Here is a 15,556-nt window from a genome sequence, read left to right as displayed (position 1 = left end):
CACCAGTCCGCAAGCAGGCAGAGATAGACACTCTGATCCTGTAACACATTCATCTCAAAAAGCGCACATCAAACCCATACACTACTCCCATTCTCATCCACCATTCAGAGCTGGCCCAGAATCCTGTCATTCTGAGAGACATGTTAGCCAGCGTCTGTTTTGACGCTCAGGACCAGCAGTGTTTACCTGCTCCCTCTGCTGCTATCTCCTGGTCCTCCCTCTCCTCTGCCTCGGCTAGAGCTGCATCCTGAGCCCTGAGGATCTGGGAAACACAACTACACTTCAGGATTATCCCCACAAGACACACATGGAAGGGACTTTATTCTAGAACACTCCAGGTGTCTAATTGGAAATACTCAAACACTCTATTTCCAGAATATAACCATATTCCTACGAGACGGAATATAAAGCAATAGAATAGAATAGAATTGAACAGAATAGAATAGAATTGAACAGAATCGATCTCTCACCTCCATCAGTGTCTCTATGGAAGCAAAATATTTGGACCACCAGTCCAGCATGCTCTCGTCTGTCTCATCGTCCTCCTCCACCTCTCCCTTCTTCTTCTTCTTCTTTCTCTTCTTTTCCTCTTTCTCCTCGTTCTGCGGGTACAAGAGAGAGCGTCTGATCAAACTATGTGCTAACTGGCATAGTAGATAAATGTTACAGGTGTGCATTGATGTCTGTCCACATTGTGAAGCTCTTTCAAACGTTGGGAAACAGTCCCATACCAGGACTTACCACATCAACTTTAACAACTGCATCAGACGTCTACAGGGGGAGGGTCACACAAAACAACACCAAATTACACACAGAATAGATACATCTAAACAAAACATGAATAGATTTTACACCACACACAGGACCAGAGGTAAAGCCATCAACCTCAATTTCAGTCCTTGAGGGCATCTCTACTTCTGTCCTTTTCATTCCAAAAACATGAAATCAAAAGTGATAAACATCAGAGGCACGCGTGTCAAAGCTTACAGCGTCTAACTTGACCACCGTGTCCATCTTCCTGACTGAGGGGTCGGCATCCATGTTGACTGTGACATCACCTGCGGGGCGAGAGAAGGTGCGGGGTGGGGTGCGGGAGTAAGGGGAGCAGGGGCGAGATTGGGACCCCCCGTTGGTCAGGACCATGTAGCCATTCATCAGTCTAGCTGAAAGGGGTCAGGGGAGTGACCGAGGAGGAACAGGACACAACAAAGAAATGGAATGAGAGAGAGAGAGAGAGAGAGAGAGAGAGAGAGAGAGAGAGAGAGAGAGAGAGAGAGAGAGAGAGAGAGAGAGAGAGAGAGAGAGAGAGAGAGAGAGAGAGAGAGAGAGAGAGAGAGAGAGAGAGAGAGAGAGAGAGAGAGAGATGGAGATAGCGAGAGCGAGAGAGATAGAGAAAGCGAAAGCGAGAGAGAGAGTGAGAGATCGATAGAGAAAGAGAGAGTGAGAGATAGAGAAAGAGAGAGAGAGAAAGAGTGAGAGTGAGAGAGAAAGAAAGAAAAAGCGAGAGAGAGAGAAATAGAGAGAGAAAGAGAGAGATAAAGAGAGAGAGAGAGAGAAAAAGAAAGAAAGAGTGAGAGAGAGAAAGAAAGAGAGAGTGAGAGAGAGAAAGAAAGAGAAAGCAAGAGAAAGCGAAAGAGAAAGAGAGAGAGAAAGAGCAAGACAGAGTGAGAGAAAGAGAGAAGAGAGAGCGAGAGAGAGAAAGAGAGAGAGAGAGAGAATACAGATTGGCACAGAGAGTGGGAGAGAAGGAGAGCAGAAGTGGGAAAAAGCAAGGAAGCATCAAAGTGAGTAAAGCAGTAGGAAATTCATATTCACACGCAGGCCTGATTCAGTCTGAGAGGAAATCACAAACTGTTGAAAATAATTTGGAAGATTAGATTCTGAGACTATACAGTATATCAACAAATGTATATACTCAAATAGTATAAATACATGGTTTGAATTCCCCAGACCAATACAAAAATGTAATCTCTTGTAATAGAAATAGAAAGTAGTAGAGTGTGAGTAGGCCTACCTGCGCTGGCCCAGTTGTTGTGTGTCTTGTCTGGGGGGCTGTAGATGAAGCGTCGCAGGCTGGTGACGGCATGGGAACCCACCAGGGTGTAGCGGCCAAACGCCCTGCAGTCCACCACCCGGACGTTCAGAGGAGGGTGAAGCAACTCATTCTCTGGCAAGTCCTGATGGGGTCAGGGGGCAAAGGTCAGGGGTCGCATAGAGAGTTAGGAAGTTGCCCTGGCCTATATGCAAGATCTAAGGTCAGTTTTAAACCAGCTTGAATCCATTCAATACACTCAGCAAAAAAAGAAACGTCCCTTTTTCAGGACCCTGTCTTTCAAAGATAATTCGTAAAAATCCAAATAACTTCACAGATCTTCATTGTAAAGGGTTTAAACACTGTTTCCCATGCTTGTTCAATGAACCATAAACAATTAAGGAACATGCACCTGTGGAACGGTCGTTAAGACACTAACAGCTTACAGATGGTAGGCAATTAAGGTCACAGTTATGAATAATTAGGAAACTAAAGAGTGTAACAACACCTGCACAGGATCGGTACATCTGAACATCACACCTGCGGGACAGGTACAGGATGGCAACAAGAACTGCCCGAGTTACACCAGGAAAACACAATCCTTCCATCAGTGCTCGGACTGTCTGCAATAGGTTGAGAGAGGCTAGACTGAGGGCTTGTAGGCCTGTTGAAAGGCAGGTCCTCACCAGACATCACCGGCAACAACGTCGCCTATGGGCCTATGGGACCAGACATGACTGTCAAAAAGTGCTCTTCACTGACGAGTTGCGGTTTTGTCTCACCAGAGGTGATAGTCGGATTCGCGTTTATCGTCGAAGGAATGAGCGTTACACCGAGGCCTGTATTCTGGAACGGGATCGATTTGGAGGTGGAGGGTCCGTCACGGTCTGGGGCGGTGTGTCACAGCATCATCGGACTGAGCTTGTTGTCATTGAAGGCAATCTCAACACTGTGCGTTACAGGGAAGACATCCTTCTTCATTTGGTACCCTTCCTGCAGGCTCATCCTGACATGACCCTCCAGCATGACAATGCCACCAGCCATACTGCTCGTTATATGCGTGATTTCCTGCAAGACAGGAATGTCAGTGTTCTGCGATGGCCAGCGAAGAGTCCGGATCTCAATCCCATTGAGCATGTCTGGGACCAGTTGGATCGGACGGTGAGGGCTAGGGCCATTCTCACCAGAAATGTCCGGGAACTTGCAAGTGCCTTGGTGGAAGAGTGGGGTAACATCTCACAGTAAGAACTGGCAAATCTGGTGCAGTCGATGAGGAGGAGATGCACTGCAGTACTTAATGCAGCTGGTGGCCACACCAGATACTGACTGTTACTTTTGATTTTGACCCTCCCTTTTTTCAGGGACACATTATTCCATTTCTGTTAGTCTGTGGAACTTGTTCAGTTTATGTCTCAGTTGTTGAATCTTGTTATGTTCATACAAATATTTACACATGTTAAGTTTGCTGAAAATAAACGCGGTGAGAGGACATTTAATTTTTGCTAACTTTATGTACAGTATCTGCTGTCTTTCACTGTCTGAAAGACCATCAAGATTTGACCAGGTTCTACTCACCACCTCAAACCACTTGACGAGGGTGCTGAAGTTGGGGTTCTTCTTGTAGTTCTGAATGAGAGCAGACTGGACTCCTCTCCCTGCACACTCTATGTCCACCCTGGGTCTGTCCACCTGGGCCAAATTCACCCTCTTCAGGTCCCTCAGGCCCCAGAACAGAACCTGGACCACAACATATCAGACTGGATCAGACCATTTGAACAGCACCCCATTTGAGGGTTGCCTTGATCTCCCCTTACCTCCACCACCTGGACCTGTGTCCTCCACTTTCTACTTTCTAGCTTTGGTGTACTTTCTCTCTTTCCTCTAGCTTGTAGTTTTAGTACCCTCTCTGAGTGCTGTTCCCTAGTCATGGAGTGTTGTCTCACCTCTATGCGGTAGCGGCTGAGGATAGGTCGGATACCCATGGGTACAGGGAGGATGGGTCCACGTTCTGAGTCTGTCGGACCATCGATGGGAGGAAGCTCTGCCCTCCCTCCTTGTCCAATCTACTCCAGGAAAAGAAGGGAGAGGAGGCAACAACCAATGTATACAACATACCGAGGAGATAAAATTACGCGTAAATTACAAACATCAGCCTCAGTATTCAGCAATAAAATGATTTTAGTTTGGCTTTATCTCTGGACTAGTTTTGCAGAGGTACAGAAGTTAGAGAAAGTAGTTACAGAGCAAGACACTGAATAGAGATGGATGGGGCAGAGAGGGAGAGAAGCACCTTTATATATTAAAACACTCAGCAGAAGAAGACTTAGACTGACCAGAGAAACCATAGAGTTAGACTGGCCAGAGAGACCATAGAGTTAGATTGACGAGAGAGACCATATAGTTAAACTGACCATAGAGTTAGACTGATCAGAGTGACCATAGAGTTAGACTGGCCAGAGAGACCATAGAGTTAAACTGACCATAGAGTTAGACTGGCCAGAGAGACCATAGAGTTAAACTGATCATAGAGTTAGACTGACCAGAGAGACCATAGAGTTAGACTGGCCAGAGAGACCATAGAGTTAGACTGACCAGAGAGACCATAGAGTTAAACTGACCATAGAGTTAGACTGGCCAGAGAGACCATAGAGTTAAACTGATCATAGAGTTAGACTCACCAGAGAGACCATAGAGTTAGACTGACCAGAGAGACCATAGAGTTAGACTGATCAGAGAGACCATAGAGTTAGACTGACCATAGAGTTAGACTGACCAGAGTGACCATAGAGTTAGACTGACCAGAGAGACCATAGAGTTAGAATGACCAGAGATACCATAGAGTTAAACTGACCAGAGTGACCATAGAGTTAGAATGACCAGAGAGACCATAGAGTTAGAATGACCAGAGAGACCATAGAGTTAGAATGACCAGAGAGACCATAGAGTTAGAATGACCAGAGAGACCATAGAGTTAGAATGACCAGAGAGACCATAGAGTTAGAATGACCAGAGAGTGACCATAGAGGGAGGGACAGAAGAATGAAAAGAGCACCTTAATCTGAGGAACAGCAAAGTCATGGACAGCAATCAGAGCCCTCCTGATCTCCTCATCATCATAGGGAATCTGCAGAGTGGGGACAGGGTACAAGAGTATGTAAGGTGGAGGGCAGGAGGTAGGGGGGAGTAGGGTGGGGGTCCAGTGAAGGAAGGAGGGAGAAAAGAGAAGGAAGGGGAGTCAAGGTACCACAGGGTGATAAGGAGAGGAAGGAAGAAGGATAGGAGAAGCATGGAGGAAGAAGGAGAGGAGAGGCATGGAGAAGAAAGAAGAGGAGAGGCATCTAGAAAGAAGAAGAGGAGAGGCAAAGAGAAAGGAGAGGAGAGGCATGGAGGAGGGAGAAGAGGATAGGCATGGAGAACGAAGGAGAGGATAGACATGGAGGAGGAAGAAGAGGAGAGGCATGGAGGAAGGAGAGGAGAGGCATGGAGGAAGAAGAGGAGAGGCATGGAGGAAGAAGAGGAGGAGAGGCATGGAGGAAGAGGAGGAGAGGCATGGAAGAAGAAGGAGATGAGAGGCATGGAGGAGGAAGGAGAGGAGAGGAGAGAAGAAGGAGTGGAAAGTCATGGAGGAGGAAGGAGAGGGGAGGCATAGAGGGAAAAGGAGTGGCGAGGATGGAAGAAGGAGAGGAGCGGCATGGAAGAAGAAGTATATGAGAGGCATGAAGGAAGAAGAAGAGGAGAGGCATGGAGGAAGGAGAGGAGAGGCATGGAGGAAGAAGAGGAGAGGCATGGAGGAAGAAGAGGAGGAGAGGCATGGAGGAAGAGGAGGAGAGGCATGGAAGAAAAAGGAGAGGAGAGGCATGGAGGAAGAAGAAGAGGAGAGGCATGGAGGAAAAAGAGGTGAGGCATGGAGAAGAAGGAGAGGAGAGGCATGGAGAAATAAGAGGAGGAGAGACATGGATGAAGAAGGAGATGAGAGGCATGGAAGAAGAAGAAGAGGAGAGGCAGGGAGAAAGAAGGAGAGGATAGACATGGAGGAGGAAGAAGAGGAGAGACATGGAGGAATAAGGAGAGGAGAGGCATGGAGGAGGAATAAGAGGAGAGGCATGAAGGAGAAAGGATAGGAGAGGATGGAAGAAGGAGAGGAGAGAAGAAAAAGAGGAAAGGCATGGAGGGAAGAAGAGGAGGCATGGAGGAGGAAGATGAGGAGAGGATGGAAGAAGGAGAGGAGAGGCATTGAGGAGGAAAGAGAGGAGAGGAGAGAAGAAGGAGTGGAAGGCATGGAGGAGGAAGGAGAGGGGAGGCATAGAGGAAGAAGAGGAGGAGAGGCATGGAGGAAGAGGAGGAGAGGCAAGGAGGAAGAAGGAGAGGAGAGGCATGGAGGAAGAAGAAGAGGAGAGGCATGGAGGAAGAAGGAGAGGAGAGGCATGGAAGAAGAAGGAGAGTAGAGGCATGGAGGAAGAAGGAGAGGAGAGGCATTGAGGAAGAAGAGGAGGAGAGGCATGGAGGAAGAAGAAGAGGAGAGGCATGGAGGAGGAATAAGAGGAGAGGCATGATGGAGAAAGGAGAGGAGAGGATGGAAGAAGGAGAGGAGAGGCATGGAGGAGGAAGGAGAGGAGAGGAGAGAAGAAGGAGTGGAAAGTCATGGAGGAGGAAGGAGAGGGGAGGCATAGAGGGAAAAGGAGAGGCGAGGATGGAAGAAGGAGAGGAGCGGCATGGAAGAAGAAGTATATGAGAGGCATGAAGGAAGAAGAAGAGGAGAGGCATGGAGGAAGGAGAGGAGAGGCATGGAGGAAGAAGAGGAGAGGCATGGAGGAAGAAGAGGAGGAGAGGCATGGAGGAAGAGGAGGAGAGGCATGGAAGAAAAAGGAGAGGAGAGGCATGGAGGAAGAAGAAGAGGAGAGGCATGGAGGAAAAAGAGGTGAGGCATGGAGAAGAAGGAGAGGAGAGGCATGGAGAAATAAGAGGAGAGGCATGGAGAAATAAGAGGAGAAGCATGGAGGAAGAAGAGGAGGAGAGGCATGGAAGAAGAAGAGGAGGAGAGGCATGGAGGAAGAAGGAGAGGAGAGCATTGGAGGAAGAAGGAGAGGAGAGTCATGGAAGAAGAAGGAGAGAAGAGGCATGGAAGATGAAGGAGAGGAGAGGCAAGGAGGAAGAAGGAGAGGAGAGGCATGGAGGAAGAAGAGGAGGAGAGGCGTGGAAAAAGAAGGAGAGAAGAGGCATGGAAGAAGAAGGAGAGGAGAGGCATGGAGGAAGAAGAGGAGGAGAGGCATGGAGGAAGAAGAGGAGGAGAGGCATGGAAGAAGAAGGAGAGAAGAGGCATGGAAGAAGAAGGAGAGGAGAGGCATGTAGGAAGAAGAGGAGGAGAGGCAAGGAGGAAGAAGGAGAGGAGAGGCATGGAGGAAGAAGGAGAGGAGAGGCATTGGAGGAAGAAGAGGAGGAGAGGCCTGGAGGAAGAAGAGGAGGAGAGGCATGGAGGAAGAAGGAGAGGAGAGGCATGGAGGAAGAAGAGGAGGAGAGGCATGGAAGAAGAAGAAGAGGAGAGGCATGGAGGAAGGAGAGGAGAGGCATGGAGGAAGAAGAGGAGAGGCATGGAGGAAGAAGAGGAGGAGAGGCATGGAGGAAGAGGAGGAGAGGCATGGAAGAAAAAGGAGAGGAGAGGCATGGAGGAAGAAGAAGAGGAGAGGCATGGAGGAAAAAGAGGTGAGGCATGGAGAAGAAGGAGAGGAGAGGCATGGAGAAATAAGAGGAGAGGCATGGAGAAATAAGAGGAGAAGCATGGAGGAAGAAGAGGAGGAGAGGCATGGAAGAAGAAGAGGAGGAGAGGCATGGAAGAAGAAGGAGAGGAGAGCATTGGAGGAAGAAGGAGAGGAGAGTCATGGAAGAAGAAGGAGAGAAGAGGCATGGAAGATGAAGGAGAGGAGAGGCAAGGAGGAAGAAGGAGAGGAGAGGCATGGAGGAAGAAGAGGAGGAGAGGCGTGGAAAAAGAAGGAGAGAAGAGGCATGGAAGAAGAAGGAGAGGAGAGGCATGGAGGAAGAAGAGGAGGAGAGGCATGGAGGAAGAAGAGGAGGAGAGGCATGGAAGAAGAAGGAGAGAAGAGGCATGGAAGAAGAAGGAGAGGAGAGGCATGTAGGAAGAAGAGGAGGAGAGGCAAGGAGGAAGAAGGAGAGGAGAGGCATGGAGGAAGAAGGAGAGGAGAGGCATTGGAGGAAGAAGAGGAGGAGAGGCCTGGAGGAAGAAGAGGAGGAGAGGCATGGAGGAAGAAGGAGAGGAGAGGCATGGAGGAAGAAGAGGAGGAGAGGCATGGAAGAAGAAGAAGAGGAGAGGCATGGAGAAAGAAGGAGAGGATAAGCATGGAGGAGGAAGAAGAGGAGAGGCATTGGAGGAAGAAGAGGAGGGAGAGGCATGGAGGAAGAAGAGGAGGAGAGGCCTGGATGAAGAAGGAGAGGAGAGGCATGGAGGACGAAAGAGAAGAGGGGCATGGAGGAAGAAGGAGAGGAGAGGCATGGAGGAAGAAGGAGAGGAGAGGCATGGAGGAAGAAGGAGAGGAGAGGCATGGAGGACGAAGAAGAGAAGCATGGAAGAAGAAGGAGAGGAGAGGCATGGAGAAGAAGGAGAGGAGAGGCATGGAGGAAGAAGAGGAGAGGCATTGAGGAAGGAGAGAAGAGGCATGGAGGAAGAAGAGGAGGAGAGGCATGGAGGAAGAAGGAGAGGAGAGGCATGGAAGAAGGAGAGAAGAGGCATGGAAAAAGAAGGAGAGGAGAGAAATGGATGAAGAAGGAGATGAGAGGCATGGAAGAAGAAGAAGAAGAGGAGAGGCAGGGAGAAAGAAGGAGAGGATAGACATGGAGTAGGAAGAAGAGGAGAGACATGGAGGAATAATGAGAGGAGAGGCATGGAGGAGGAATAAGAGGAGAGGCATGAAGGAGAAAGGATAGGAGAGGATGGAAGAAGGAGAGGAGAGAAGAAAGAGAGGAAAGGCATGGAGGGAAGAAGAGGAGGCATGGAGGAGGAAGATGAGGAGAGGATGGAAGAAGGAGAGGAGAGGCATTGAGGAGGAAGGAGAGGAGAGGAGAGAAGAAGGAGTGGAAGGCATGGAGGAGGAAGGAGAGGGGAGGCATAGAGGAAGAAGAGGAGGAGAGGCATGGAGGAAGAGGAGGAGAGGCAAGGAGAAAGAAGGAGAGGAGAGGCGTGGAGGAAGAAGAAGAGGAGAGGCATGGAGGAAGAAGGAGAGGAGAGGCATGGAAGAAGAAGGAGAGTAGAGGCATGGAGGAAGAAGGAGAGGAGAGGCATGGAGGAAGAAGAGGAGGAGAGGCATGGAGGAAGAAGAAGAGGAGAGACATGGATGAAGAAGGAGAGGAGAGGCATGGAGGAAGTAGAGGAGGAGAGGCATGGAAGAAGAAGGAGAGGAGAGACATGGATGAAGATGGAGATAAGAGGCATGGAAGAAGAAGAAAATTGTGGACGGACAATTAGGATGAAATGGAAATTATTAACCGACAGATGAAGAGAAGCAAACACAGAGAGAGAGAGAAAGAGAGACCCTTCTTTTCTAGATTTGCTGAGGAATCAGCTTGTCACCGTGCACAACTGTTCAGCAGTTGCATATTCCATGCATTTGGTAAATCTATTGAGTGTCATTCTCCACGTGATCCATTTGTCTAAAAACTTCCTGTGCGTCGGTGTGTATTTTTAAACTCTTTCCATGTATGTCAATGGCATGCTCTTAGTGTGTTCCTGGCATGTTATTTAGTTCCTAGTGTGTGTGTGTGTGTGTGTGTGTGTGTGTGTGTGTGTGTGTGTGTGTGTGTGTGTGTGTGTGTGTGTGTGTGTGTGTGTGTGTGTGTGTGTGTGTGTGTGTGTGTGTGTGTGTGTGTGTGTGTGTGTGTGTGTGTGTGTGCGTGCGTGTGTGCGTGTGCGTGTGTGTGCGTGTTTCCTGGTGTGCGTGTTCCTGGTGTGTATATGTGCATACGTGTATTTTTCTGATGTGTGTGTGTGTGTACTTGCAGTGTGCCCACGTGTCTATGTGTGCGAGTGTGTGTGATCAGCTGACCTGCAGCAGCTCGAAGGCAGCCAGTAGGTCACCGGCGGTAGAGTTACCACGGTAGATCTGGTAGTACTCAAGCTGTGGGGGGAACCTCGGGGGGCCGTAGTGCTCGTCACACATCTTCGTGATGGGCTTAGCAAACGTCCGACCAATGAACTCTGCCTTGCCCTGGACGCCACAGAGACAACCGTAGAAAGAAAACCAAAGTTAGAAACCAGTTATGGGGTGTACTTCTTGTCATGGCCACTGGGGGCCAGTGTAATACAGACATAATATTATAATAATAATAATAATACTATTCAGAGAACCTGCTAGCTACCATAAGGCTAACAGAATTTGAAAGGTCCTACCAGGGGTCATATCCCTATTGGTTCCATCAGTTTATGAGAAGCATGCATGACTGGTAGAGTAAACACTTCAACCAAACAACTGCAACCAATCAACTACTGTTTCAGCTATCAAACACAACCATGTCTACAACCACTACTGGAGAAATACAAGAGGAACATGCTTATGGCTACGTCATGGACAGATGGCAAACCTAGTTTGGGAATGCCCTGTAAAATAGCCTGTCCTGCCTCTTGCATGACTTGGCTAACTAGCTACGTTGCTACGCAAACAGAAGCCCAAAGCAGGAGAGGCCCGTCTTCTAGCTTTCACACTCTACTTAGCCCCAACAGCATAATCCACAACATGAGCAGGAACAGGAGGAACATGGTAAATTAAGACAGTAAGAGATACACAGTAAGGACATATGGACAAACACAAAGTGTTTGGATCACAGACAGGGACGGACTGGGACCAGAAATCAGCCCTGGCATTTCTATCACACCGGCCAATTTTCCCTTGAGGCCCCCACACCGGCCCATGTTTTCCTTGATGCCCCCATTATCAGCCAAATAATAATAATTTTGTGAAAAGAAACCTGAGATAGACATGGACCAGCCCATCTGGCATTTGCCAAAAATGGCCAGTCCAGTCTCACAGTACTTTGTATCCTAGTATCCTTTAAATCCCACAAAACAATAGTTTCACTATGGATCTCTCTCTCTCTCTCACTCTCACTCTTACTCTCTCTCACTCTCACTCTCACTCCCCATCTCATACTCTCACTCTCACCCTCACCCTCACTCTCACTCCCACTCTCACTCTCACTCTCTCTCCATCAGGTCGTACCACAGTGTCCTGGTCGTAGACCTCTACCACAATGATAGGCGGGTCGTCTCGTAGCTCGCCGGCCTCCCCGAACAGCTCAACATCATCAAACACCAGCAGCTGATCCCACGTAGGACACAGAGTCTCACTCAGGACCTAAAACACACACACACACATTAACAGACACGCACGTACGCAGGCACACACACACACATTAACAGACACGCACGTACGCAGGCACACACACACACATTAACAAACACACACACACACACACACACACACACATGGCTTACTAGGCCCAGGTAGAGCAGAGACTGACTCAGAACACACATACGCATATGCACAAAAACACACACACTGACACACACACACACAAACACACACTCATACACACACACACCCACACACACACATGCACACGCACACATACACCCTCTATTTTACCTCAGTGACCTGGCTATGTGTGGAGAAGAATACCCTTGCAAAGGGGTCTGACAAGCCACTGCTGTCTGCAGCAAACAGACTCCTGGCCTGGTACATGTGAGCCCTCAGCTGGAACACCTGCTTCACTGCAGAGCAGAGAGAGGATATAGTGATGAGACAACACTCAGATACACAGGAGAGCAGAGAGAGGACACAGAGATTAAACAACACTCAGATACACAGGAGAGCAGAGAGAGGATACAGTGATGAGACAACACTCAGATACACAGGAGAGCAGAGAGAGGACACAGAGATTAAACAACACTCAGATACACAGGAGAGCAGAGAGAGGATACAGTGATGAGACAACACTCAGATACACAGGAGAGCAGAGAGAGGACACAGAGATTAAACAACACTAAGATACACAGGAGAGCAGAGAGAGGACACAGAGATTAAACAACACTCAGATACACAGGAGAGCAGAGAGAGGACACAGAGATTAAACAACACTAAGATACACAGGAGAGCAGAGAGAGGATACAGTGATGAGACAACACTCAGATACACAGGAGAGCAGAGAGAGGACACAGAGATTAAACAACACTTAGATACACAGGAGAGTAGAGAGGACACAGAGATTAGACAACACGCAGATACACAGCAGAGCAGAGAGAGGACACAGAGATTAAACAACACTTAGATACACAGGAGAGTAGAGAGGACACAGAGATTAGACAACACGCAGATACACAGCAGAGCAGAGAGAGGACACAGAGATTAGACAACACGCAGATACACAGCAGAGCAGAGAGAGGACACAGAGATTAAACAACACTTAGATACACAGGAGAGTAGAGAGGACACAGAGATTAGACAACACGCAGATACACAGGAGAGCAGAGAGAGGACAAAGAGATTCACAGGTGTGAGCCATCACACTTGAGTACGTACTTCAATAAATGGGACTAGGTAATGGAGTGTGTAAATACAAACGTAGCTAGTTTATGAAGCAGCTGCTCACTCACCATAGCAACAGTATATAGAGGTTACAGACTGTAGACAGACTTACTGTTGTAAACCAGACTGACATGGGGGTACAGACTGCAGACAGATTTACTGTTATAGACCAGATTTACTGTTGTAAACCAGACTGATGGAGGGTACAGACTGTAGACAGACTTACTGTTGTAAACCAGACTGATGGGGGGTACAGACTGTAGACAGACTTACTGTTGTAAACCAGACTGATGGGGGTTACAGACTGTAGACACTTACTGTTATAGACCATACTTACTGTTGTAAACCAGACTGATGGGGGGTACAGACTGTAGACAGACTTACTGTTGTAAACCTGACTGATGGGGGGGTACAGACTGTAGACAGACTTACTGTTGTAAACCAGACTGATGGGGGGTACAGACTGTAGACACTTACTGTTATAGACCATACTTACTGTTGTAAACCAGACTGATGGGGGGTACAGACTGCAAACAGGGGCTTGTCCTGGGAGCCTTGTTCTCTTCAAAGCCGTTGGGCAGGCCAGACAGGAAGTCCTTCCTCTGTTTGTTGAGGCCCAGCCACAGGTACATCTCCATCTTAGCCTGCACTGTCCAACCCGCTGGACCAAACCCCTTCTTACCAGGCAGCTGGGGACACAAACGTTACAGTAACGTCATAGATGTATATAACTTTCATCAGCCTTAGAAAGGTTTTAATCTTAGCTTGGGATCTAAAGACACAAGGCCACAGACCTACAACAGCAACACTAAGGTAAATGGACATTCAACAGTTTGTTTGGGTTATAAAACAACACAATGAGGGCAGGGAGAGTCGAGAAGGCTCCAGTCACGTACCCTGAGGAAGACAGCTTTGACCTTGCCGCAGTCCTTGCCTGTCTCCTCGTCTACGATGGAGTAGAGGATGTCTTTGGAGGGGATGCGGGCGTAGGCGATACGCTTGTTGTTACTCATCATCCATACAAACACGTCTGGGATACTGTGCTGGGGCTGGAGGGGACAGAGGATATAGGTTCAACGTTTTATTGACACCCACACAGCAGTCAATACAGGCTGAAATGCATCTGCATAACATAAATGATATTGATAAACACAAGAATGCACACCCTTGTATCGGTGAATCACATTTTATGAGTGTACAGTTTATTGTTGCACAGTGGTACTCTTTAACTGTACAAAGTGATTGGTTAAGACTAGGCTAGGGTTTTATAATGGAGAGCTAAGATCCATTGTTGGGAGGTTGCCTGTGCTCTCTCTATAAGGCCTAATTGCTCTGTCAATGCAGCTAGAATGTGTTATGAACAAAGTTGAGTTTAACAGAATCTGTACTGTACCTCGTCGGCAAGGAAACGGAGCCTGTGCAGGAAGTTCTGAACCATCTTCAATTTGTCTCTAACCGTGTTCCTCTTCACCTGGGAGCGAATCAGCTTGGCCTGCTGCCCCATGCTCTCCTACAGAGAAGGATATGACATTATAAACATTCCCACGCTCTCCTACAGAGAAGGATATGACATTATAAACATTCCCATGCTCTCCTACAGAGAAGGATATGACATTATAAACATTCCCATGCTCTCCTACAGAGAAGGATATGACATTATAAACATTCCCACACTCTCCTACAGAGAAGGATATGACATTATAAACATTCCCACACTCTCCTACAGAGAAGGATATGACATTATAAACATTCCCACACTCTCCTACAGAGAAGGATATGACATTATAAACATTCCCACACTCTCCTACAGAGAAGGATATGACATTATAAACATTCCCATGCTCTCCTACAGAGAAGGATATGACATTATAAACATTCCCATGCTCTCCCACAGAGAAGGATATGACATTATAAACATTCCCACGCTCTCCTACAGAGAAGGATATGACATTATAAACATTCCCACACTCTCCTACAGAGAAGGATATGACATTATAAACATTCCCACGCTCTCCTACAGAGAAGGATATGACATTATAAACATTCCCATGCTCTGCTACGGAGAAGGATATGACATTATAAACATTCCCACGCTCTCCTACAGAGAAGGATATGACATTATAAACATTCCCATGCTCTCCTACAGAGAAGGATATGACATTATAAACATTCCCATGCTCTCCTACAGAGAAGGATATGACATTATAAACATTCCCACGCAGCCCTGTACCATCTCTCTCATGCAGGACTTGAGTCTCTCTTTGTCCAGTTTAGTTCTGCCTGCCTGGTTCTGGTCTTTGTTGGCCAAAGTGACAAAACGACTGAAAGTAAAAACACAGAGACACTTACAGAAGATGTTTTAGTTGTCAACACTGTGTCTCTGGCTATGGCAGTCCAGTCACTGTATCTACAGAAGTGATTATGGCTGTGGTATCAGTAATTTTAGCTCACTTGCAGCCAGTGCTGAGTTCCTCCAGCACCCCTCGGAGTCTGCGCTCTGGATAGGCCTTCTCTGTCTTAATGACCTCCTGCACGTCATTCAGACCCTCCTCCTGTCGGACACAACCCACAAACACAAACAAGTGTATCAGATCCAGAAATGCCTTGAGTTTATTGGGGTTAATCTAATTATTATCCTGCTGGTGCACATTTAACATGAATAGTTACTGACCATTTTGTCAGCGATCTTGTCCATGATGTTGGAGTTGTAGAGTCGTCTCCTCTGGTCCTGCCACCAGCTCTTGATGTAGATACATGGCTTCTTATCAAAGTAGGGCAGGTGGAAGTAGTTCCTGAGGTTGGCACAAAAAAAAGGTGTATAATCGATATGATGAGTGTTGACATTATCAGAGTCCCTCAGAGAATAAGACCCATGGTAAGACCCAACAGATTTCTTTCATATTTAAATTTTTCCAATATGCAATATGCTTTGTACCAT

At 47.6% G+C, this 15,556-nt stretch overlaps 1 protein-coding gene across 9 annotated transcripts in view; it reads right to left on the bottom strand.

Moving 5' to 3' along the window:
• The window catches only part of otofa (otoferlin a), a 123,177-nt gene that overhangs the window by 15,135 nt on the left and 92,486 nt on the right, over positions 1-15,556 (bottom strand). For 5 of the 9 annotated variants that reach the window (XM_055885338.1, XM_055885342.1, XM_055885340.1 and 2 more), the window contains 17 exons: positions 15,290-15,410; positions 15,070-15,170; positions 14,849-14,939; positions 14,012-14,128; positions 13,515-13,667; positions 13,115-13,307; positions 11,680-11,804; positions 11,254-11,388; positions 10,084-10,245; positions 5,085-5,156; positions 3,976-4,095; positions 3,608-3,769; positions 2,015-2,177; positions 988-1,163; positions 742-771; positions 471-602; positions 187-262 (listed from right to left, as the gene is read on the bottom strand). In XM_055885338.1, coding sequence (XP_055741313.1) covers positions 187-262; positions 471-602; positions 742-771; positions 988-1,163; positions 2,015-2,177; positions 3,608-3,769; positions 3,976-4,095; positions 5,085-5,156; positions 10,084-10,245; positions 11,254-11,388; positions 11,680-11,804; positions 13,115-13,307; positions 13,515-13,667; positions 14,012-14,128; positions 14,849-14,939; positions 15,070-15,170; positions 15,290-15,410 — 2,129 coding nt within the window. The remainder of the gene's footprint in view (positions 1-186; positions 263-470; positions 603-741; positions 772-987; positions 1,164-2,014; positions 2,178-3,607; positions 3,770-3,975; positions 4,096-5,084; positions 5,157-10,083; positions 10,246-11,253; positions 11,389-11,679; positions 11,805-13,114; positions 13,308-13,514; positions 13,668-14,011; positions 14,129-14,848; positions 14,940-15,069; positions 15,171-15,289; positions 15,411-15,556) is intronic. The other 4 variants (XM_055885346.1, XM_055885347.1, XM_055885343.1 and 1 more) reach the window with 2 other exon arrangements.

This window comes from Salvelinus fontinalis, chromosome 27 (genome assembly GCF_029448725.1).
Source record: "Salvelinus fontinalis isolate EN_2023a chromosome 27, ASM2944872v1, whole genome shotgun sequence".
Lineage (NCBI taxonomy): Eukaryota > Metazoa > Chordata > Actinopteri > Salmoniformes > Salmonidae > Salvelinus > Salvelinus fontinalis.
The sequence above is the reverse complement of the archived record's forward strand: the minus strand, read 5'-3'. Positions and strand labels throughout refer to the sequence as shown.